Source organism: Eleutherodactylus coqui, chromosome 2 (genome assembly GCF_035609145.1).
Source record: "Eleutherodactylus coqui strain aEleCoq1 chromosome 2, aEleCoq1.hap1, whole genome shotgun sequence".
Classification (NCBI taxonomy): Eukaryota; Metazoa; Chordata; class Amphibia; order Anura; family Eleutherodactylidae; genus Eleutherodactylus; species Eleutherodactylus coqui.
Window position 1 is genome coordinate 9894274 of NC_089838.1, and position 24831 is coordinate 9919104.

Consider the following 24831-nt stretch of genomic DNA (forward strand, 5'->3'; position numbering starts at 1 on the left):
TGTCGCCATGCTTTACATGATTGCCCATTCATATCATCTATAGGATATTGGTTCAGCGACCTTGTGATATAATCCTGTGCCCGCATCACCCATCGCCATAAGTACCTCTGAATGAAACGTCACATACATAACTTACTTTTTTCAAAAATTTTAGAACTTTTTTTTAAGTTGAGTAGTGTGGGAAAAAATGAAATTCCACCACCTATGGGGGTCTTGTTTTTACAGTGTACACATCGTGGCAAAAATGAAAGGCTAACTTTATTCTGCGGGTCAGTACAATTACGATGATATCAAAATCATACAGTTTTAGTTTTGCTATACAATTGGTAAAAAAATAAAAACTTGGGAATATAATAAAATTATTTTCTGCCGCCATCTTCTGACAGCCATAAATTTTTCTTTTTCTTTTCCATGGATGGGGTTGTGAGAAGCCATATTTGAGACCCCTGAACACTGCTCGAGGCATTTAAATGCCATTGTGAGAATTTGCAGTGGCATTCAAAGGGTTAACAGCTGTATCCAGCATGAGTGAGGATGACGGCTGTTATGGGTGGGTGCCTACTGTCAAAGACAGACGTAAAACCGCCTTGTATTAAGTGGGATTGGGAGCCTATACCGCTGCATATAAACCTAGTACGTAAATGTATGCCTTGGGGCATGGGGGGGGGGGGGGGAGCGGTAAGGGAACCTGTCAGGTTCCTAATGGTGTCCTGAGTGCCGGCAATACTGTAGAATGACAGACACTCTGATTTCAGCGGTCTGTCTCCTATACTGATCGCTTCAGGAGTTTTTGAGAACTTATATTTCAAAGTTTGCAGCATGCCGCAAAGAGGAATCTGGTGCAGCTTATTAATATTCATATATTCACTGTTCACCCCGAAGCAGATTGACAGGTCCCTCCTTATGAACAGTAATATAGAGAAATTAGCTAATAAGCGATTAGTGACAGTGGGGTGAGCAGTGAATATATGATTAATGAGGTGCAGCGAACTCCTCTCTGCCACTTGCTGCAAACTTTGAAATGAAAGTTTTCCAAAACATGTGACGTGACCGCTAAAATCAGTGTGCCGATCATTATACTGTAATGCCCACAGCCGGGTCACCATAAGGGACCTTACAGATTCCCTTTAACGCGAGAGCTGTTGCAGTGACGAGTGTCACAGTCCCAGCTCCCTGAGAAACGCAGAAACAGCCAACGTTTCCGACTGCTTGTTTTTCCCGATGAATGGCCAATAGAGTCTACCAAAGCTTCCTATTGTGAGCGAGTCTCTGCTTTGACTCAAGGTGGAGTCCCAAGTGAGGGAACACCCCCTATCATGCCAATGTTACCTAATATTTACCATAGACATTGAAAAAGGTGACATTGGTGGTGGGTGTTAGTGAGCCCCAAGGTATAATGAAAACAAAGGTTTGGTACCGTGTTAGCCTGTAGAGTCAAATGTGATTGTTTCCAGCAAGAGAAACCACATAATCTTGTAGATATGAGACCATGATGTAATAGCGAGTTTATGGTCCCTGAATTGCTGTTGGAGGGGTTCACCAGGCCAGCAGTCCTATCTGTGTTATAGATGTCTTATACCTCCCATTCACCCATAAAACCTCAGCAATAATTTAATCATTGAATGTGTCAAAAGTTGTTCTAAATTTATATCCCGAAATTCACAAAACTTTCTCTCCCTTATCAGTGCCTAGTTAAAAAGGTTTATGTTTCTGTTGCAGTATTTCTTTTAAGTGTGATCCAATCCCATCCATATCTGTGCCTTGTCTTAAGTATGTATGTTATAAGTGTGTATAAATATTCATGCCTCTTCAGATCTATTCCATTTTAGCCTGACGAAGACCACGAGAGGTTCGCAAGCTCGCTAGAACATCATGTATTTTTGTTAGCCATTAAAAGGTATCATATCTACAAGATTACGTGGTTTCTCTTGCTGAGAACAATCACATTTGAACCCCAAGGGTGATGCAGAATCTTTCACAGAGATTTGAGTGTCAAGACATCACGCAAGTCAACTATGTCTGAAATCAACACTTTTGATAAAGCGTCATTGAAACCAGTGGTGCTGGAAACCTAAGCTCTCCAGAGTTCTTTAATCCCAGGATTTGGTGACGCTCAGGACTCATTAATCCGCCCCACCATCATTTTCTCCAAACATGTTGGATCTACATGTGGATGCAAGATATGTCTGAATTCACAAGATTGCATAGTTTTGGTTATTGGTAGGCTTGTATATTACCTTTTGGGGTTTTCTCTACTCTGTTTATCTTGGCTCCATTGTTTAAAGATCTTCATATCTGCTTAAATACGCCAGAAGTTTCCAGTAGGGGGCACCGTTAATTTCTTCGTAAGGAACAGCATACAGGTACTTTTCTAACCTCTTCCATATACTCCTGCGCGAAGGACACCCGGGTCCTGCTTTCAGCGTCATCTCATACCAATTCTGCCTCTTGTTTTCGGATTGCAGCCACGAATACTCAGCCGAGCGCACAGCATGTTCAGTAGACTCATAATCACTTTCAAAGTAATGTTCGACCCGTTCATATAAATGAGGAAGCAAGCCCTCCAGGATAGCTTTTATATATTCGGGATCATCCTTAGATGGGTAACTGTAACATTCTGTAAATCTGTATATCATCCACATACGTTGAAAATATTGCAATACTGTGTCATCCTCCCTCATTTTTTCGTTCTTCAGTAGGTTGTCCAACTCAGGAATGAAGCTTTCCACGATGCATTTGCGGATATCCAGCCAAATGGTATGATCCATTTTCAGTACGGGAAGTACTAAAGTAAAGACGCTTGGATCCAGACACCCACGTAGGATCTGTTCACGGTCTTTTCTACTCCAAACTGAAACTATGTATTGCTCCTCGAATCTATACAGCCAATCAAAAACATTTAAGCTGTGAACCTTTCCAAGCCAATCAACGGTCTCCTTTAAACTATCTGAATCTAACCCTCTCTCTTCCTCTCCATTTTTGAGCTGAGGAAGAGATGAGCTTGCTTTGGGGCCGGTAACAATTATGTCATTTTGAATGTTGACCTGGTAGCTAATTCTTGGATCATATTTTGCCAATTGACTCCCATAGTCTGAAAGTGTGTTCACCAGTTTGTTACACTTGGTAAGGGCTTGCTCAAGTTCTTCTTCCTTCTTCTTGACCTGAGATGCGAAGAACTCCTTCTGAACCTCAAGTGTTTTTTTGAGTTGGACTTCCTTCTCCAGATTGTACTTGAGTGTGTTCACCAGTTCGTTACACTTAGTTAGGGCTTGCTCAAGTTCTTCCTTCTTCTTGACCTCAGATGCGAAGAACTCCTTCTGAACCTCAAGTGTTTTTTTGAGTTGGACTTCCTTCTCCAGATTGTACTTGATCAAGGAGTCATTTTCCAGTCTCATCTGCTTTTCGGCATACAATTGGGATTGAAGCTCATCACACTTTTTCTGCAAAGCAAAATTCTGCTTTATCAAACTTTGGTTCTCTTGGGCTGTGGTTTTGGCTTCTTCCAATTTGTCTCGGGTCAGCTTTGCCAAAATAGACAGCTCGAAAAACAAATTTGCTCTCGACATTTCAGATTTAGGAGTTTTGTCTAGGGAATAGTTAATTTCTTCCCAGGATTTACACCAATCCTTCCAAGGGTTCCATTCTTTGTATTCCAAAGAAGAATGTTCACGGTTTAGAAAGAAAGCAGAATGTGTCAGTTTGGTCCACGCGTCACACAGTTTTCTCCAAGAAGGATGCTCTCTCCTATGAAACACGTTTCTTAGAGTTTCCATAAAGGCAGTTTTAAAGGCAGTTGAGATTTGAAGATTTTTTCTAAGAAGGGAAGAAAGAACATTTATCAATGTAAATACACAATTTACATAGATACGTTTGAGAATACACAGGTATGGAAAGAAATAGATACAATAGAGAGAAGAAAAGCTTGAAAGTAACAGATGGATAGATATGGAAAGAGACATACACTATGTTGACAAAAGTATTGGGACACGCATTAGGTGATGAAATTCCATTTTATTTACATTATTCAATACAGGGTTGGGCCCCTTTGGCCTCAATGACTGCAGTAACCCTCCTAGACCACTTCCCACCAAAGCGTGGAGGGAGTTGCTTTCATTCCACGAGGTAAGCTTCAATTAGTGATGGGGGGTTGATGGACGTATTGGGCATGCATGGATACGGTGTTTTAGTTTGTCCCAAAGATGCTCGATGGGATGGAGATCCAGCTTCAGCACTCCGAGTACAGTGAGCACTGGAGCCGGGGGAGATGTGAAGTCCCGCTTTGTGAGATAGCACACAGTGTCATACGGGAGGCAACAGATCCACAGCGGAAAGTCTACCTCAAAACCCGCACTAATCGGTGATAGTTTAGCGTGAATGTTGCTGCAGAATTACCCCCTCATTGAGGAGAGCTGAATTCCGCAGCCATAGATGACGATACAAATGACTTGCTGCAGAATTAAATTCCACACTGTATGTCAATTTCCGCACGGGTTTTGTGCAGATTTTTTTCTACAGCTTGCGGATGAGACTTTCAAAATCTCATCACTTTGCTGTTACTGTTAATGCCGCGGATTTTACATGCATGGAAAATCTGCGGCAAATCCACCCGGTTTTAAGCGGCTTAAAAACGCGTGAAATGTTTTGGATCTTTAGTATGAACACTCCGGTGCCCTTTGGTTTAAATAAAATATTGGAAAAAGTTTTAAAAAGTTCTGTAATAATTTGATTAATAACATGATATTATTTTGCGAAATTTCCAGGTGACCAAGAACCGAAACCAAACTGTACCTAGAAATGAGCGTACTCAGGATAGGGTGACATGATTACATCACCAATTAGTTCCGCGATATGTATATGTATTTTTTCTCCTTTCCCTATATACATAATTATGGTGGCATAGGGTATATCCGCCCACCTTGTAGAATTGTTATTGTTGAGCTCTTATTGTTGTATTTGGACTAGAGATATAAAATACCATATAGTTTATATGTACAGTCGTCTATATGAATATATGAGATTGAAATTGAGTTGATATCAGAAGGATGTAGACTAGAGATGAGCGAACGTACTCGTTAAGGGCGTTTTTGCACTCGAGCACCGCTTTTTCCGAGTAACTGACTACTCGGATGAAAAGATTCGGGGGGCGCCGGGGGGCGGCGTGGTGGAGCGGGGGGTAGCAGTGGGGAACAGGGGGGAGCTCTCTCTCTCTCTCTCTCTCCCCCCCCCCCCCATTCCCCTCTGCAACCCCCCACTCACCCCCGGCGCCCCCCGAATCTTATCGCCTGAGTAGTCGGTTACTCGGAAAAAGCGGTGCTCGAGTGCAAAAATGCCCTAAACGAGTACGCTCGCCCATCTCTAATGTAGACCACATCTGTATACATGCATTTTAATATATTGTTTTGTAAAAAGATAAATTAGGGGTTTATATCCGACTCTTCTTCATGCGGATATCAAATTTCTAAATAAGAGATAGGAAACAATGATCACACAATCGGTGCATAACTATTGATTTTAGTAATATTTATTCATTTTTTTTTTATAATCATAATATCACCCCAAATATTTTTGTTTTCGCTCCAATTCTAATTTTAAAAATAAATCCTAAACCGTTAGAAGAATCCATTTCTGAGCGATACGGTTCATTATGACTAAAGTTTTCCAGTCTTGAAAGTGTTACCAATAAAGTCTTTATAAAGTTTTTACAATTGAATGAAATCAGCATGAAGGAAAGCGGAATGACGTCATCAGGCTTCATTGGAACGCACGCAGGTGCCGCCATCTTGGACGTGATGACGCATCCCCGCTCTCAGCGTCATTTTGGAGCGACACAACACGAGGTCACGTACAAACTTGGTGAGTTTATGCCGCTCTCTTTATATACCTGTAATGTACAGTTACTTTTATGCTTGACAAGGGCCATTTAGTGGCCGAAACGCATTGCATTTGAGTATCCGCTGTTAGACCTCCTCAGTGAGGGAGAACATGTGGTGACTGATTCACGTGTGATCACGGAATAAAGAAGATTTTACCACTTCTGGGTGAGAACTTATCTTGACGGGGGACCACTTCTTCATATTGATAGGCCATCTTGGGACCCGAAGGGAGGAGGTAACACCCCAAAGCACCGAGGAACCTCCCCTTCAGAGGGAGTACCCCCATTTTACCATCATCGTTCTCTTATTTTAAGCGCACAGCAAGAGCTCTTCTAACTATATTTTCACCCCCGTTTTCGTGCATTTTGGGGGGTTGTTTGTTTCATTTGCATATGCTGCTCTCCATGTACTGTGGATTATAAGAGGACCAGAGATTTTTCCGTGTATCCGTCCAGTCCACCAGGCGCTGTACTCATCATATCCTGTATCAGGAACACAAGCGTGATATCAGGCTGGCCATGTACATACGGCCTTATCCGTCCTCACTTCTTTTACTCCAGTTTGTTATTGTGACATGACCTTCCCATATTTGTACTATAACTCAGTCTGCCTTCCCCACAGATCCCATCCAAGGACAGAGTATGGCGCAGCTCACGTTCTTATAAACAGTTTCTTTGTTGGTGGGGAATGTGCTTCACCAAGGTTATTATCTTTATAGCTAGCGATACACCACCTCCCATGAGATCTCTGCACATTTCCTCCAAAACATCACCGATTGTCTCTTACACTATGTCCTCTTTCTACCTAAAACTAAACCTCTCTAAAACTGACCTACTGGTATTTCCGCCCTCCACTAACCGCCTTCATCCTGACTTCTCCATCTCAGTGTGTGGCGCCACCATAACTCCTAGACAACATGCCCGCTGCCTTGGGGTCACATTCAATGCCGATCTCTCCTTTACCCCCTACAACAAATCTCTGTCATCGCAAGAATCCGCTCTTTTCTCACTGTGGACACACTAAAAACGCTCACTGCTGCCCTCATCCACTCCTGCCTCGTTTATTGCAAATCGCTGCTGATCGGCCTCCCCTGCACCAGACTCTACCCCCTCCAATCCGTCCTAAATGCGGCAGCCAGGCTCATCTTCCTGTCCAGCCGCTCCTCGGACGCCTCTACCCTGTGCCGGTCACTGCACTGGCTGCCCGTCAAATACAGAATTCAATTTAAACTCGCTACCTTCATCCATAAAGCCCTCCACAGCGCAGCGCCCCCCTACATTGCCTCCCTCATCTCAAGCCATCACCCAGCCAGGGCTCTCTGCGCTGCTAACGAAACCAGACTGAGCGCCCCTTTAATTCAAACTTCTCATTCCCGCCTCAAAGACTTCTCCAGAGCAGCACCGGTCCTCTGGAACGCACTACCAAAAGCTATCCGGTTAATCCAGGACTCGCAAAACTTCAGGTGAGCTCAAAAAACGCACCTCTTCAGGGAGGCATACTGCATCTCTTAAACCAAACCCCTCTGTACCCCCCTGATAACATGCTCCCTGACCTACTGACTGCAATCCCTGCTAGCCACCATAAACTGCCCCTGCAGTCATACCGATTCTGCCGGCACCTGGCTGAACGTCTGGCCATTCTTTATGTGTATAGCATCCCTCACTCTCCACCTCCCCATACTGTGCCCATCTCCAGCCCTTTACCTTCTGTATCACCCCATTACTTGTAGTGTGTAAGCTCGTTGGAGCAGGACCCTCACCCCTATTATTTTCATCAACTGATTACTATATGTAACCGTGGTTCTGTAATTTTTGTCCTTCTGTATTCTCCCTGTCTTTGTAAGTGCTGCGGAATATGTTGGAATATATACAAATAACGATTATTATTATTAGCATTGTAGTCTGATCTGCTCCATGGTTTCTAATGCAGAAGTCAGTCAGGTGATCCCTCTCGGCCATGCAGCTTCAGGAATGTTGTCTTAACAAGCCTAGACCGCATTGTGAAGACTCCTAGTGGGACTAAAAAATAATTAAGGGCTCATTCATACTAGCTTTCTCATTTGCGTGGTTGACACTGTTGCCTTGCAGTGCTGGGGTACCAGGCTCAAATCTTCTATTTCTCAGTTACTAGTAGCTCAGTATTAGTTGGTATATGAAATCGGTCTCCTTTTATCCTGCCCTTTCTTTCCTCTCCTAAAACCTTTTAGGGCTTAGCCCTCTAAAAAACTTTTAGGCACATCCTTCTTCCGCCTCAATTTAAAACCATTAGCCAGTCCTGCCATGAACCAATTCACCTTAATAACGGACATAGCCTCCGTAGATGCATTCCATAACCAATACAATAATGTTCCTTCTCTGTCTTCATCTGTCCTTATGTTACCCAAGGACTCTGCCCAATTCATCCACTCCTGCCATGCAGCCACGTACACCACCACTGTACCCGGCACCAATGAAGCACTGATCAGGTGATCTGCTGCTTCTTGACCAAGTTCCAAAGCCGAGCCACGCATGTAGTCCCCTCTTCTGCTCCCTGAGCCAATTCTCAAAAACGGTCCAACTGAAACTGAGAGAAACCATCCGCTATTGAGTTCTTCACATTCGATATGTGCACCACCACCACCCACATGTTCAAAGACAAAGCTTGTAACACCAATTGACGCAACAAGCTTACCACTGGGGGAGAAGAAGCTGTTAGGGTATTGATGGCCTTTACTACCCCCATATTGTCACAATGAAATCGCACTTCTTCCTTAAGCTGTCACCCCATAAAGTCATCGCAACAGTAACAGGAAATAGCTCTAGTACCACCAGGTTCCTGACCAAGCCAGCCTCTTTCCACTCATCTGGCCAAACTCCCACACAGCATCATCCTTGAAAATAAGCACCCAAAATCCCAAACTACCTGCTGCTTTAACCCTATCCAGGTGCGACACCATCTCTAAGAGTCTCACTGGCATCTTCCCTTTTTCCAGAACTGGATGGTCCCTTTGCCTTATCTTTCTTAAAGTACAAGCGTGTTTAAATCCACAATTTCCCCCAAATTTGCACTGGCCCTTATTAAATTGCCAGCATACTCCAAACTTATTACTCTCCATTTGTCCCTGCTGGCTCCCAGACACCAAACTTCCACTGGTGATCTCTCCCCCAGCACCCCCCCTGAAGGGGTTGCCTGTACCTCACCAGTGCCATCACCCTAAACCACAGGCCTCTGACTTTACGATTCCATCTTATACTAGGCCACACCGCTTCTCTCTGCCCAAACTGTTCATCATAGCGCAGCCACATTTGTCCTCCATAACACCCTATATGCCTTCCCAATAGAATCAGCGTATCAGAAAAGTGCTGAACAATTTTTTCGGCACCTTTTCCTGATCACTCCAGCCAAAATAGTTCTATCATGTTCATCGCTTAGGATTTTCGTAGCTTGGGACTTGCTTCTTCTCTGGTTGCGATTTCCTCATGACTGATGTCACCAACAGTTCTTCGTGTCCATGCACTTTTTTGGCTCAGCCCCTTTCTTAGCAATAGCTCTACTGGTACTATTGTATCTTGTCACCACCGGAAGTAGTGGTGGAGACAAGAGTGACAGGCCGGTGATGCCCCCTGTTCGTGGTTGGCTGCAGAGCTGCTTCCCGTGAAGCCTCTCACAGGGTCCCTGGTGTGTGACTCAGCGCTGCGCTCGTTCTCGGCTCCTGGCCTTGATTTCACAGCACCGCTGCTGCTGTCACTTTCCCTGTCTCCGCGCTCTCCACGTTTTCCCCAGCCCTGATGTTACCTACCCGCTGTCCGTCTCCCTTCTCTCCCCCTTCCTCCCCGCTGTCTGTTGTCTTCCCTGACCCTGATGTTACCTCTCTGCTGAAGTGCCATTCTGACACTTGCAGGACAGCGGCAAAACTGGAAGCTGCAGCGGCGGCAGGAGGAGAGGGACAGTGGACTGTGAGTGACAGGGCCAATTGCCAGGCGGGACTGAGCAGACAGCTGGCACATCGGCTACAAATAAGTGGCTGCACAGACAGTGAGGGAGTGGAGCCACAGCCTTACTGGAGGGGGATTCCTCCTGCGCCGCCAGCATCACACTGGAAGTGAAGGACTAGTGTTTGCCCAGGTGAGATGGAAGGGGGACGGCTGCTCTGGGATAGCTGCAGCATGTGTATTGCTTTTGTACCTGGGCTGGAGAGTTAGGGTTCCTTTTCTTATTAGGCTTACATTTATAGCTGTAAAGACTTCTGCATTTACAGCTAATAATGTAAGCCTAACAGGAAAACAAACCCTAACCCTCCAGGCCAAGCACAAAAACAAAATACATGCTACAAGGACCTTCCATAATTCTGCCAATCAGGAGCTAGGGACATGACCGGGGGCGTGCCTACATCCAAGCCCTGCCAAACCCCTAGCTTCAGTGGTGACAAGGTACAATAGTACCAGCTCCACCTTTTTCTTGTGCCAGCTCCACCTTTTCTTCTGACATTAATCTGACATTCCACTTCCCTGTTAGCCCCGGCATGCCACTGATCCTCCGCCTACAGCCCTGTGGGTCTTGCTTCGGCGCTCACCTTCTGCAGCAAATCTGTCCTGTGTGGACATAGCCCAACAGCTGCATGTACACTACAGTGTATCAGAATGCGTCGCATTGGAGTTCTCTTTGTAACAAACCATGTAGCTGCATTTAGAAGGATTATAAAAAGGTAAAGGTGTCATTTTACTGACAGTAAGCAAAGACCTTTTAGGTACTATTGTACCTTGAAGCCACAGGAAGTGGTGGGTGTACACCAGTGTTAAGGCCCATTTAGACACAACAATTATCGCTCAAAATTCACTCAAAAGACGTCTCAAATCGTTGCGTGTACCTGCACTGACATTGTGCAGTTTTCGTTAAACCGTCGCTCATTGTCGTCTTTCAGTGTGCTGACAGACAACGATGAGCCTTATCAGGGATTCACAACGGGATACAGCTGATAATATTGTTTCAGCGGGATACCAGATAAAGGCTCCAATAACAAAGCAGCTGTCAGCACTCTTGCTGTTTCTCAGAGCCATCAGCTCAGCAGGACACCGCTGATAACTCATAGAAAAAAGCAGCTGTTTTGTATATACAGCTGAGTGCTCCAAGCAGGATATGCAGAAGACAAGTGGGGCTGCTTGTCTTCTGCATCCAGCTGTTCTCTGCTTGGAGCGCTGAGCTGGTATACATCTCAGCGCTCCAAGCTGGGTATGCAGAATACAGCTGGACCGCTGTGTTCTTTATATCCCAGTTGTGTTCAGGGAGCGGGATACAGCTGAAACAATAGTATTACCTGTGTCCCGCTATGAACTGATAAGGCTGATCGTTCTCTTTCAGCATGCTGAAAGAGAACGATCAGCGACTCGTTAACTAAAACTACACGATGTCAGTGCAGTTAGACCCAACGATTCTTGCTCAAAAGCTTTGAGTGATTTTTGGAGCGAGAATAGTCGGGTCTAAATGGGCCTTAAGTAGCTAAATGGGCCTACAGCAGCTGTCAGGGCCAGGACAGAGAGACAGCTGCTCCTGCACACCGGACGCCGCTGGCTACAGTACCTGTGAGGGGCAGGACAGGGAGACAGCCAATCAAGAACAGGGGGCGGCAACCCCCTGTCAAACACTCAGTTTTTTGACTCCACTACAACTTCCGGTGGCGTCAAGATACACTAATACCACATGATCGCTCAAAACTGTCCCTCAAACTGACGCTTGAGTGATTATCTTTCAGTCTAAATGCACCGAACTGTAGTTTTATTGGTGCCATTTTTGGGTACATTGACCATATTGTAAAACTGTTATTAATTTCTTTATGACAGCAAGGAGAGAAAACACATCTATTCTGCCCTATTTTTTTACAGCGCTAATCTTGCAGCATAAATGACACAATACATTTTTTCTGCAGGTCGGTACGATTACAACAATTCCAAAATTCTTATATTTTTTTTACTTTTTTGGAAATAATTTTTTTTTCTAAAATCACTGCATTTAAAGTCCTATAACTTTTTTATTTTTCCATGAACGGAGCTCTGCAACGGCTTATATTTTGCGAGATGAGCTGTAGCTTTTATTTGTACCACTTAGGGGCACATACGGCTTTTTAAAACAGGTTTTCATTGCTTTTTTGGGAGGTAAAATAAAAAAATAGGCATTTTGCCTTAGTTTTTTAAGTTTGTTTTTTTTTACGCTTTTTGCTGTGCAGGATAAAAAGTGTGTTCAGTTTACAGTACGCGTCGTTACGGATAAGATGATACCAAATATGTAGGTTTTTAGTTAAAAAAAAAAATCTTTTATGCCAAGATAGTAAAAGGTGCATAAAAGGATTTTTAAACATTTTTATTACAATATTTTAATCTTGTTTTTACACGTTCTATGTCCCTGTGGGGGACTTGCACTATAGCACCTATGGTTGCTATGATGAGGCATTGCAGGACTTCTGTCCTGCAATGCCTTATTGCTTGCTATAATGGCAATACAAGATGAATGCATCTGGTGTCCTGTTGCCATGGCAACGCATTGGACTTTCATCACGACATTCCGATGACATCTACGTAGATCGTGGCAGGGAAGGGTTAACAGATGTCAGAATTGATTTGTTTTTTCTCCCCAAAAAATGTTTTACAATACATTATATGCACCCAGAAGTGGTCCCAATAAAAACTACAGCTCGCTGCGCAGAGAACACGCCGTCATAAGGGTATGTCAATAGAAAAATAAAAGTTATGAAAGTGGAGATGAAAATCTCCCCAAAAATTGTAGCTTCCTAGGTCCAAAATAAGCCACATCACTAAGGGGTTAAAAACATAAAACAGCGGAACCTGCATACAGCTCTCCTAAAATCTGATAAGAGGGGCTCGGCAGAAGGCGCTCTCAGCCACCAGCCTCACTACGGCAGAGGGGATTACAATCAATGTATCCGGTAACGAAAGTAGATCCGATCGGAAAGGGGGGAATTCCTCAGACACGCCTCCTGGTGCGTTCACACGGGCGAGCGCGATGGCGGTCCGAGAAACTCAGACTAATAGCAGACTCTTCAACTTGTGATTCTTGGTGCGAGCGTGAGGCATTTTCCCGTAACAAACATCACATCTATGGTATTCACACGCAAAAAAAAAAAAAAATTGCAAGAGCTTCCAATAGTTTCAGCGGTAGAAGTCACTCCCATGTAAATCACACGGCATGTGTGTGCGCAGCGATAAAAAAAAAAAGAAATTGCATATGAAATAATAGGCGATTCCTCACGAGAAAGCACCCAAAAATCAGACCTGCTGCGATTTCTCCATCTCACAGCACGTCCTGTGAAGTCAGGGTGTTATTTGCACACACAAGTTCTGTCCGTATCGCTATCGCCTGTGTGAATGCACCCTCAGACTCTCCGCAGGGCGATGCAGCGAGGCCGACTCTCCCTTTGAGGGTATATTCACAGGTATTGATATGAAAACCGCCTTGCGATAGCGAATAAAATCATGATCATGTGACTTTTGCAAATTGCAACATTCTTGCATTTTTGCAGCTTCATGCAGCCCCATAGAGCTCATCAGCTACAATATCAGACTGTGATCTGGTTAGATTTATCACCACCCGACTACGCTGCTCCTTATCACAGCCTGGAAATTGCGCATTCGCATGCAGCCCCCATAGGATATCAGCTGTGGCGGTCATACACAATGTCGCACTTTCATCGCAATATGCAATAATAGAGGTCGGTAAAACCTCCGGCCTTAAAGGGACGTGTCAGGTTTGTGTACATCTGCCAACCTACGTCGCATATAGCAAACTTCGTCAGCGCCATTTTTACTAGAACGCACCATCTGGTTGTGCCTTACCAAATACTTGAGCAGCACATTCCAGAATCATCATCAGAGGTCAGCTCTTCGCATGCAATACCTGGCAAAAGGTGTGGATCCCTGCACCAGGGCCAGAACTGGGGAGAGGGGGCAGGTAACGCGCCCCTCTACGATTTTCTTAAAGGGCCCCTCTCCCTAAAGTTTACAGGTTTGAATATTAAGGCAGAAGCAACACTCTGCACCCTCCAGCCCACTGGGTTTGCCCCCCATGGTTATTATTTACCTTCTCCTCCAGCTGGGGGGTCACTGGGTGGTCTCCAATGTCCTGTTGTATATCAGTGCACAGAGGACTATATTTGCAGGGAGAAGCACAAAGCATTGGGTTATGTCCACTGCGCCCCTCCTACTCTTCCTCTCATGCAAAACACTAAAGAACTTTTCTTAACCCCTTAATGTCAAACACCATTTTTGGCTGTTGCTACCGATTGAGGTTGTTGTCTATTTTCACTTCCTTCCACTTCCCCGCATTAACACAGCTGTAACATTTGTTTTTTATGTAACAGAAAAGGGGTCTGTTTTATGTGGTTTTTAGAAGCTGTTTTAGTGCAGATTGTCTAGTCAGAGTCCCGGCCCGCTGGCGGATCCTCTGCTGGGCAACTCCAACTGATTGTTATGATTATGGTAATGAAAAATATGTTGGTCAGGATGGGTCATCAATCGTTGAGTGGTATTGCTCCCCACTGATCAGCTGATTGAAGTGATAGCCGTGCTTGGGTGAGCGCTGCTGTCACTTCAATCCATGCCAGGCACAGCGCCGTACATTGTACAGTGGCCATGCCTGGTATTGCGGCTCTATCCCATTGACTCGCGCCACATGATGAGTGGTTCTGATGTCACTGCCCTGTGAAGAGGCTGCAGTGCTCCACTGTTCAATCAGGTGATCGGTGGGGGGTCAACCACCTTGGATCAACTGCTGATGACCTATCCTCATCAATAGTTTCATAATGCATCATTTAAAACCCCTGTAAAGTATGTTGTGAATTTTGACAGCAGATCTAGGGGGCCATCGTATGCTGCAGTTGGTCACCCCTAGTAGTGGTACGAGGGACAATGATAGCTCAGCGATATGTTCAGGACATCCTGCAGCCACATGTGTTCTTCCAGCAGGATAATGCTTGGCCGCACACACAGGGGGTCACAGTAATGTCTCCACAACAGGGTACTAGAGCCTCTATGCCCCTATACCATATCAAGTATCCAAGCTAGAGGCAGTACAATAAGGTACTAGAGCCTCCATGCCCCCCATACCACATCAAATATCCAAGCTAGAGGCGGTACAACAGGGTACTAGAGCCTCCATGCCCACCTGTATCACATCTTGTATCCAAGCTAGAGGTAGTACAGTGGTACTAGAGCCTCCATGCTCCCCATACCACATCAAGTATCTAAGCTAGATGTGGTACAACAGGGTACTAGATTCTCCATGCCCACCTGTATTACATCTTGTATTTAAGCTAGAGGTGGTACAACAGGGTACTAGAGCCTCCATGCTCCCCATACCACATCAAGTATCTAAGCTAGATGTGGTACAACAGGGTACTAGATTCTCCATGCCCACCTGTATTACATCTTGTATTTAAGCTAGAGGCGGTACAACAGGGTACTAGAGCCTCCATGCCCCCCATACCACATCCTGTATGCAAGCCAGAAGCAGTACAACAGGGTACTAGAGCCTCCATGCCCCCCTATCACATCTTGTATCCAAGCTAGAGGTGGTACAACAGGGTACTAGAGCCTCCATGCCCCCCATACCACATCTTGTATGCAAGCCAGAAGCAGTACAACAGGGTACTAGAGCCTCCATGCCCCCCTATCACATCTTGTATCCAAGCTAGAGGCGGTACAACAGGGTACTAGAGCCTCCATGCTGCCCGTATCACAATGATAGTTTTTGTAGAAGAGCTTGATGTAACCAGCATGAATACTTTTCTAAATGTATACAAATACTGCCCAGATTGTGAGGCAGTAGAACTGAATGGACTAATATGACCAAGTTTCAGGTCAAGTATGGAGCAGCGGCTGAAGTATGCTATAATTTCACCTGTAATCTAGATGAGATTGGGAAATGTCAGCAGATTAGAATACATCCTGAAGATACTACTAGTGATTCTCAGATACTCTGTAACCCGACCGTAAATCAATGTAAGAAAGTAACAAGCGAGATGTCCTAATCATTTTAGGTTAAATTACCGACTGGTTGGGTCTTTTCCTGTGGAGATATCACATACACGTATATACCTGCAGATATCACAGGAGGGCCGTGTACTTTGTCCCGTTTGAGTGTTTTTATGTATCAGAAACCAGAATTACAAAATAGAACAAGGAGAGAGACAAAAGGGTTAGACAAAAATTAACTGTGTTTAAATTGTTTCCCAAAAGGAAGACCGTCCTATGATGAGGATAACATAGAAATGCCACTACGTTTATATGAGAACTAATGTTTGTGTGTGTTCATATCTGAGGAATTGATCAGTACAAAAACGCAGACATTCACATCAATGAACTAAAGCATCAGCCTGATCAACTTAAAGAATGTAAAGAATCAAAGGACTATGATGATCTTCAAATGACTTAAAACAGTCATCCCGAGGAATCTGACCCGAAGGAGAAAAAAAAGAAGATAGATAGGAAAAGTCCGTCTCGGAGGGCTCCACCCTCCTTGAAGTACCGCACCGTCTCCTCGCATGGACTATTTTAAATGGGGGGATTGTGAGGGAAATTGTTCATGATTCCATTTGTGTGATATTACCTTTACATTCTATTCCCTTTAAATGAGTGTTCATTTTCTTGTAATACCCATTAGAATGATACCTGTGGGCTGCTGTAACCGTATCCTACAAGAACTGGGCAGGATAACCTCATATTCTAATAAACAACAGCTGATATTGAATACGGAGGCGGATATGATAAAGCTGCAGGTGATAAATAAAATAAAATAAAAATGAGTTGACAAATAGGGAAAGTCCCATACTGAGAGTAGACTTTGAACTGACAGATAAGGAACAGACTTGGAATATAAACATGTATGTAATATTTGGCATGGAATCATCGTCACTTTAATTGTAATGTGTTGAGCTGTTTAAGATGCCATAAACCCAGAGATCGTCTGTAGACTATGATCAGAGGGCGAAGGGCCATTTTCTCTCTACCAGCTGGTACTTAATTCTTCTTTTGAATCTGCAGATTCACTTCAATTTGGACGCAGAATGACATACTAGGGATATTTCCATGACATATGCAAGCTAGAGGCAGTACAACAGGATACTAGACCTCCATGGTCCCGTATCACATCTTGTATCCAAGCTAGAGGCGGTACAACAGGGTACTAGAGCCTCCATGCCCCTGTATCACATCTTGTATCCAAGCTAGAAGCGGTACAATAGGGTACTAGAGCCTCCATGCCCCTGTATCACATCTTGTATCCAAGCTAGAGGTGGTACAACAGGGTACTAGAGCCTCCATGCCTGCCTGTATGACATCCTGCATCCAAGCTAGAGGCGGTACAACAGGGTACTAGAGTCTACATGCCTGCCTGTATCAAATCTTGTATCCAAGCTAGAGGCAGTACAACAGGGTACTAGAATCTCCATGCTGCCCATATCACATCTTGTATCCTAACTAGAGGCAGTACAACAGGATCCTAGAGCCTCCATGCCCGCCCGTATCACATCTTGAATCCAAGCTATAGGCGGTACAACAAGGTACTAGAGCCTCCATGCTCGGCTGTATCACATCTTGTATCCAAGCTAGAGGTGGTACAACAGGGTACTAGAGCCTCCATGCCCACCAGTATCACATCTTGTATCCAAGCTAGGGGCGGTACAACAGGGTACTAGAGCCTCCATGCCCACCTGTATCACATCTTGTATCCAAGCTAGGGGCGGTACAACAGGGTACTAGAGCCTCCATGCCCCCCATACCACATCAAGTATCCAAGCTAGAGGCAGTACAATAAGGTACTAGAGCCTCCATGCCCCCCATACCACATCAAGTATCCAAGCTAGAAGCGGTACAACAGGGTACTAGAGCCTCCATGCCCACCTGTATCACATCTTGTATCCAAGCTAGAGGTAGTACAGTGGTACTAGAGCCTCCATGCTCCCCATACCACATCAAGTATCTAAGCTAGATGTGGTACAACAGGGTACTAGATTCTCCATGCCCACCTGTATTACATCTTGTATTTAAGCTAGAGGTGGTACAACAGGGTACTAGATTCTCCATGCCCACCTGTATTACATCTTGTATTTAAGCTAGAGGTGGTACAACAGGGTACTAGAGCCTCCATGCTCCCCATACCACATCAAGTATCTAAGCTAGATGTGGTACAACAGGGTACTAGAGCCTCCATGCCCCCGTATTACATCTTGTATACAAGCTAGAGGTGGTACAACTGGCTACTAGAATCTCCATGCCTGCCTGTATCACATCCTGTGTCCAAGCTAGAGGCGGTACAACAGGGTACTAGAGCCTCCATGCTACCCGTATCACATCCTGTATCCAAGCTAGAGGCAGTACAACAGGGTACTAGAGCCTCCATGCTACCCGTATCACATCCTGTATCCAAGCTAGAGGCGGTACAACAGGGTACTAGAGCCTCCATGCTACCCGTATCACATCCTGTATCCAAGCTAGAGGCGGTACAACAGGGTACTAGAGCCTCCATGCCCCCATGTATTACATCTTGTATCCAAGCTAGAGGCAGTACAACAGAGTACTAGAATCTCCATGCTGCCCATATCACATCTTGTATCCTAACTAGAGGCGGTACAACAGGATCCTAGAGCCTCCATGCCCCCCATATCACATCTTATATCCAAGCTAGAGGTGGTATAACAGGATACTAGAGCCTCCATGCCCGCCTGTATCACATCTTGTATCCAAGCTAGAGGCGGTACAACAGGGTACTAGAGCCTCCATGCCCACCTGTATCACATCTTGTATCCAAGCTAGGGGCGGTACAACAGGGTACTAAAGCCTCTATGCCCAACTGTATCACATCTTAAATCCAAGCTATAGGCGGTACAACAGGGTACTAGAGCCTCCATGCCCACCTGTATCACATCTTGTATCCAAGCTAGGGGCGGTACAACAGGGTACTAAAGCCTCTATGCCCACCTGTATCACATCTTAAATCCAAGCTATAGGCGGTACAACAGGGTACTAGAGCCTCCATGCCCGCCCGTACCACATCTTGTATCCAAGCTAAAGGCAGTACAACAGGGTACTAGAGCCTCCCCTCAAATGTTCAGTTTTCCACAATAGATGATCCTTTTGCTCTGATATTGTAATCCCTTATTTACATAAATGTTACAATCACACAGAGAAAGTTTCTTTCCATTGCTTTCCTACAACTTCTTCTAGGTGTGTGTGTGGGGGGGGGGGGGGGGGTTGATCTTACAATGAGTGTATATAGGTTTTTACAGATGATAACAGTTTCTTGAAAGCAAACGCATATTTGCAGTCCATATCTGGCTGGAAGTGAAAGGGTTAAATATATTTGAGTTCACAGAGCTCTTCTTTCCTGTTGTTTGCAGCTTCCAGCCAAGTAATTTCAAGGCCTTGTGGGGGATGACTACATTGTAGAAGAGCCTAAGGAGGGGAGAGGTGATTGCAGATCATAGACTCTGAGTTTAAAGGGAACCCTGGGGTTGTCTCTGCATCTTTACATAAGATGACTCAGATACATACGTGTGAGTTCTCCTCCTCTGAGCAGTCCCTGCTGGTCTTCGTATGAACTCTCACTGCTGCCGTCTCGCTGGTTTTGTCTTTTATGGAAGCAGCGAATGTTAAGGATCAACATTATCCCAGATGTCGCTGTTCACACCAAACATACAACAGATAGTGCATACACCAGGAACCCCACCCAGAGCTCACATGCAAACAAAATACCCCAGCAAGTCTATCGCTGGGTTCACACAGGGCAGATTTGCCGCGGAGATTCCCCGGCCGCAGCATGTCTATTTTTTTCCGTTGCGGCCGCACTCCTCTCTATGAGAGCGCCGTCCACAATGGGAAAGCATGCGGCCAAGCTGCTCCAAAACCCGCAGCTAAGTGCCACGGGGTTTGAAGCTGCGCTTTCCCGGCAGAACCGCAGGATTTCAGTTGGGATTCTGCCCTGTGTGACCGCAGCCTAAGTGTCCTCACACCAGGGGGATAGACAGTCAGCCACCATGCTGACATAGGGAGGACCTCAATGATTTGACACACAAACGAGACATAAGACGTCTGGAGGCCGCACCTGTCAGGGGAAGGGAAGAGGGGGTCTGCATATGTTACAGACAAGGACTACAGGTGTCCACACTGTCTTTAGGGAAGCAGAGAGACACAGACAGACATGCAAACACAGCTCTGAGTGGGCACAAGACAGTGATATCCAAGCACTAAAATGACCAGCAGCAACTACTAAAGGCCCATTCACACGGTGCAATGATTGCTCAAAGATCGCTCAGACGACAGTGACAGCTTTGAACGATCCTTTTGCATGAACTATTAGGTAGCTACTTAATAGCTTATTAGCATGCAAATGAAGCCTTTAGCTGAATGCAGTTAATAGCTGGAGGGCTCTTATCTGCATTCAGCGCCTTTGTTCTCCCATGGGTTACAATGCTACCAGCACTCCCCATAGAGAACTCAGCATGCGGTCCTGATAAGACCGCACAATGATTTTTAGGTTGGCCGGCATTTAATGATCAGCTAGCAGTGCACGAAAAGTGGCCGATGGCCGCGCGTTTAGATGCAACAATTATCGCTCAAACGGTTGCTTTTTACCGATTTTTGAGCCATGAATGGACCTTAAGAGATGCTGGCTTTTATATGCTGCAGACTAAGGGCTCTTACCCACTTGCATTTTTTTTTTGCTGCAATTTGGTTCTTTTTTTTTAACACGATTGTCAGTGGGACTTTTTATGTTAAAAACGCATCGCACAAAAATTGCAAAGCACAACCTAGTGATGCGTTTATAACATTATAAAGTCCCATTGAAAATCGCGTTTAAAAAAACGCAGCGATATCGCAGGGTAAGGGCTCAGTCACACGGGCGCATCGGCACCCGAACACCGGCGCCGATGCGCCCGTGTGACTGACATTTAGAAGGCGGCCGTACCTGCAGACGGCCGTCTCTCTCCAGCGCTGATGATAGAACACATGACCGGCAATGGAGCCGGTCACATGTTCTTCCTCCCGGCGCTGCAGAGACGGCCGTCTTCAGGTACATCCGTCTTCTGGCTGCAGTAACACGGGCGCCAATGCGCCCGTGTGACTGAGCCCTTAAAAAACCGCAAGTGGGTGTTCACCCTAAAGGGGATTGACTGGCGCAGAAAAACACACCCAGCCAGCTCAACTAACCCCTACCCGTGAAGTTGTACACAAGGAAGCCTGTAGAACAACAGGTCCCAGATGCACAACCTAACAGTAATTTAGAAGAATCTACCTCTCCTCTATGTGTATATACTGAGGAGAATCTACCTCCCCTCTCTCTGTATATACTGAGGAGAATCTACCTCACCTCTATGTGTATATACTGAGGAGAATCTACCTCCGCTCTCTCTGTATATACTGAGGAGAATCTACCTCACCTCTATGTGTATATACTGAGGAGAATCCACCTCACCTCTATGTGTATATACTGAAGAGAGTCTACCTCACCTCTATGTGTATATACTGAGGAGAATCTACCTCTCCTCTATGTGTATATACTGAGGAGAATCTCCCTCGCCTCTATGTGTATATACTGAGGAGAATCTACCTCACCTGTATGTGTATATATTGAGGAGAATCTACCTCACCTCTGAGCGTATATACTGAGGGGAATCTACATCTCCTCAGTATGCATATATTAAGGAAAAGCTGCCTAAGCTCTGTGTGTATATACTAAGGAGAATCTAACTCACCTCTATGTGTATATACTGAGGAGAATCTACCTCACCTCTGTGTGTATATACTGAGGAGAATCTACCTCACCTCTATATGTATATACTAAGGAGAATCCCCCTCACCTGTATGTGTATAAACTGAGGAGAATCTACCTCACCTCTATGTGTATATACTGAGGAGAATCCACCTCACCTCTAAGTGTATATACTGAGGAAAATCCACCTCACCTCTATGTGTATATACTGAAGAGAGTCTACCTCACCTCTATGTGTATATACTGAGGAGAATCTACCTCTCCTCTATGTGTATATACTGAAGAGAATCTACCTCACCTCTATGTGTATATACTGAGGAGAATCCACCTCACCTCTATGTGTATATACTGAGGAGAATCCACCTCACCTCTATGTGTATATACTGAGGAGAATCCACCTCACCTCTATGTGTATATACTGAGGAGAATCCACCTCACCTCTATGTGTATATACTGAGGAGAATCTACCTCACCTGTATGTGTATATATTGAGTAGAATCTACCTCACCTCTGAGCGTATATACTGAGGGGAATCTACATCTCCTCTGTATGCATATATTAAGGAAAAGCTGCCTCAGCTCTGTGTGTATATACTGAGGAGAATCTAACTCACTTCTATGTGTATACTGAGGAGACTCTACCTCACCTCTATGTGTATATACTGAGGAGAATCTACCTCACCTCTGTGTGTATATAATGAGCAGAATCTACCTCAACTCTGTGAGTATATAATGAGGAGAATCTACCTCACCTCTGTGTGTATATACTGAGGAGACTCTACCTCACCTCTATGTGTATATACTGAGGAGAATCTACCTCTCCTCTATGTGTATATACTGAAGAGAATCTACCTCACCTCTATGTGTATATACTGAGGAGAATCTAACTCACCTCTATGTGTATATACTGAGGAGAATCTACCTCACCTCTATATGTATATACTAAGGAGAATCCCCCTCACCTCTATGTGTATATACTGAGGAGAATCTACCTCACCTCTATGTGTATATACTGAGGAGAATCTACCTCACCTCTATGTGTATATACTGAGGAGAATCTACCTCACCTGTATGTGTATATACTGAGGAGAATCTACCTCACCTCTATGTGTATATACTGAGGAGAATCTATCTCACCTCTATGTGTATATACTGAGAACAATCTACCTCACCTCTATGTGTATATGCTGAGGAGAATCTACCTAACCTCTATGTGTATACAGTGAGGGGAATCTGCCTCACCTCTATGTGTATATACTGAGGAGAATCTACCTCACCTCTATGTGTATATATTGAGGAGAATCTACCTCCCCTCTATGTGTATATACTGAGGAGAATCTACCTCACCTGTATGTGTATATATTGAGGAGAATCTACCTCACCTCTATGTGTATATACTGAGGGGAATCTACCTCACCTCTATGTGTATACTGAGAAGAATCTACCTCACCTCTGAGCGTATATACTGAGGGGAATCTACATCTCCTCTGTATGCATATATTAAGGAAAAGCTGCCTCAGCTCTCTGTGTATATACTGAGGAGAATCTAACTCACCTCTATGTGTATATACTGAGGAGAATCTACCTCACCTCTATATGTATATACTAAGGAGAATCCCCCTCACCTGTATGTGTATATACTGAGGAGAATCTACCTCACCTCTATGTGTATATACTGAGGAGAATCTACCTCACCTGTATGTGTATATACTGAGGAGAATCTACCTAACCTCTATGTGTATATACTGAGGAGAATCTCCCTCAGCTCTGTGTGTATATACTGAGGAGAATCTCCCTCAGCTCTGTGTATATACTAAGGAGAATCTACCTCACCTCTATGTGCATATACTGAGGAGAATCTACCTCACCTGTATGTGTATATACTGAGGGGAATCTACCTCACCTCTATGTGTATATACTGAGGAGAATCTACCTCACCTCTATGTGTATATACTGAGAAGAATCTACCTCACCTCTGAGCATATATACTGAGGAGAATCTACCTCACCTCTATATGTATATACTAAGGAGAATCCCCCTCCCCTCTATGTGTATATATTAAAGGGGTTGTCTCGCGGCAGCAAGTGGGGTTATACACTTCTGTATGGCCATATTAATGCACTTTGTAATATACATGGTGCATTAAATATGAGCCATACAGAAGTTATTCACTTACCTTCTCCGTTGCTGGCGTCCCCGTCTCCATGGCTCCGTCTAATTTCGGAGTCTTCTTGCTTTTTTAGACGCGCTTGCGCAGAAGAATCTGCCTCACCTCTATGTGTATATACTGAGGAGAATCTACCTCATCTCTATGTGTATATACTGAGGAGAATATAACTGACCTCTATGTGTATATACTGAGGAGAATCTACCTCATCTCTATGTGTATATACTGAGGAGACTCTACCTCACCTCTGTGTGTATATACTGAGAAGAATCTACCTCACCTCTGTGTGTATATACTGAGGAGAATCTACCTCACCTCTATGTGTATATACTGAGAAAAATCTACCTCACCACTATGCGTGTATACTGAGAAAAATCTACTTCACCTTACGTGTATATACTGAAGAGAATCTACCTCGCTTTTGTTTGTATATATTGAGGAGAATCTCCCTCACCTCTATGTGTATATACTGAGGTGAATCTACCTCACCTGTGTGTGTATATACTGAGGAGAATCTCCCTCACCTCTATGTGTATATACTGAGGAGAATCTACCTCACCTCTATGTGTATATACTGAGGTGAATCTACCTCACCTCTGTGTGTATATACTGAGGAGAATCTCCCTCACCTCTATGTGTATATACTGAGGAGAATCCACCTCACCTCTATGTGTATATACTGAGAAGAATCCACCTCACCTCTATGTGTATATACTGAGGAGAATCTCCCTCACCTCTATGTGTATATACTGAGGAAAATCTACCTCACCTCTATGTGTATATACACTGAGGTGAATCTACCTCAGCTCTGTGTGTATATACTGAGGAGAATCTACCCCATCTCTATGTGTATATACTGAGGAGAATCTATCTCACCTCTATGTGTATATACTGAGGAGAATCTACCTTACCTCTATGTGTATATACTGAGGAGAATCTACCTCACCTCTATGTGTATATACTGAGGAGAATCTACCTCTCCTCTATGTGTATATACTGAAGAGAATCTACCTCACCTCTATGTATATATACTGAGGAG

The 24831-nt window shown here is 44.6% G+C and overlaps 1 protein-coding gene across 3 annotated transcripts in view; it reads right to left on the reverse strand.

Moving 5' to 3' along the window:
• LOC136611072 (E3 ubiquitin/ISG15 ligase TRIM25-like) overlaps positions 1-24831 on the reverse strand; it is a 30441-nt gene that overhangs the window by 1183 nt on the left and 4427 nt on the right. The window contains exons 1-2 of one of the 3 annotated variants that reach the window (XM_066590317.1): positions 13941-14092; positions 2238-3813 (exon numbers count right to left, since the gene is read on the reverse strand). In XM_066590317.1, the coding sequence (XP_066446414.1) occupies positions 2280-3773 (1494 nt within the window). In that variant the 5' untranslated portion in view covers positions 3774-3813; positions 13941-14092 and the 3' untranslated portion in view covers positions 2238-2279. Of the gene's footprint in view, positions 1-2237; positions 3814-13696; positions 13866-13940; positions 14093-24831 lie in introns of those variants that run through there. The other 2 variants (XM_066590319.1, XM_066590320.1) reach the window with 2 other exon arrangements.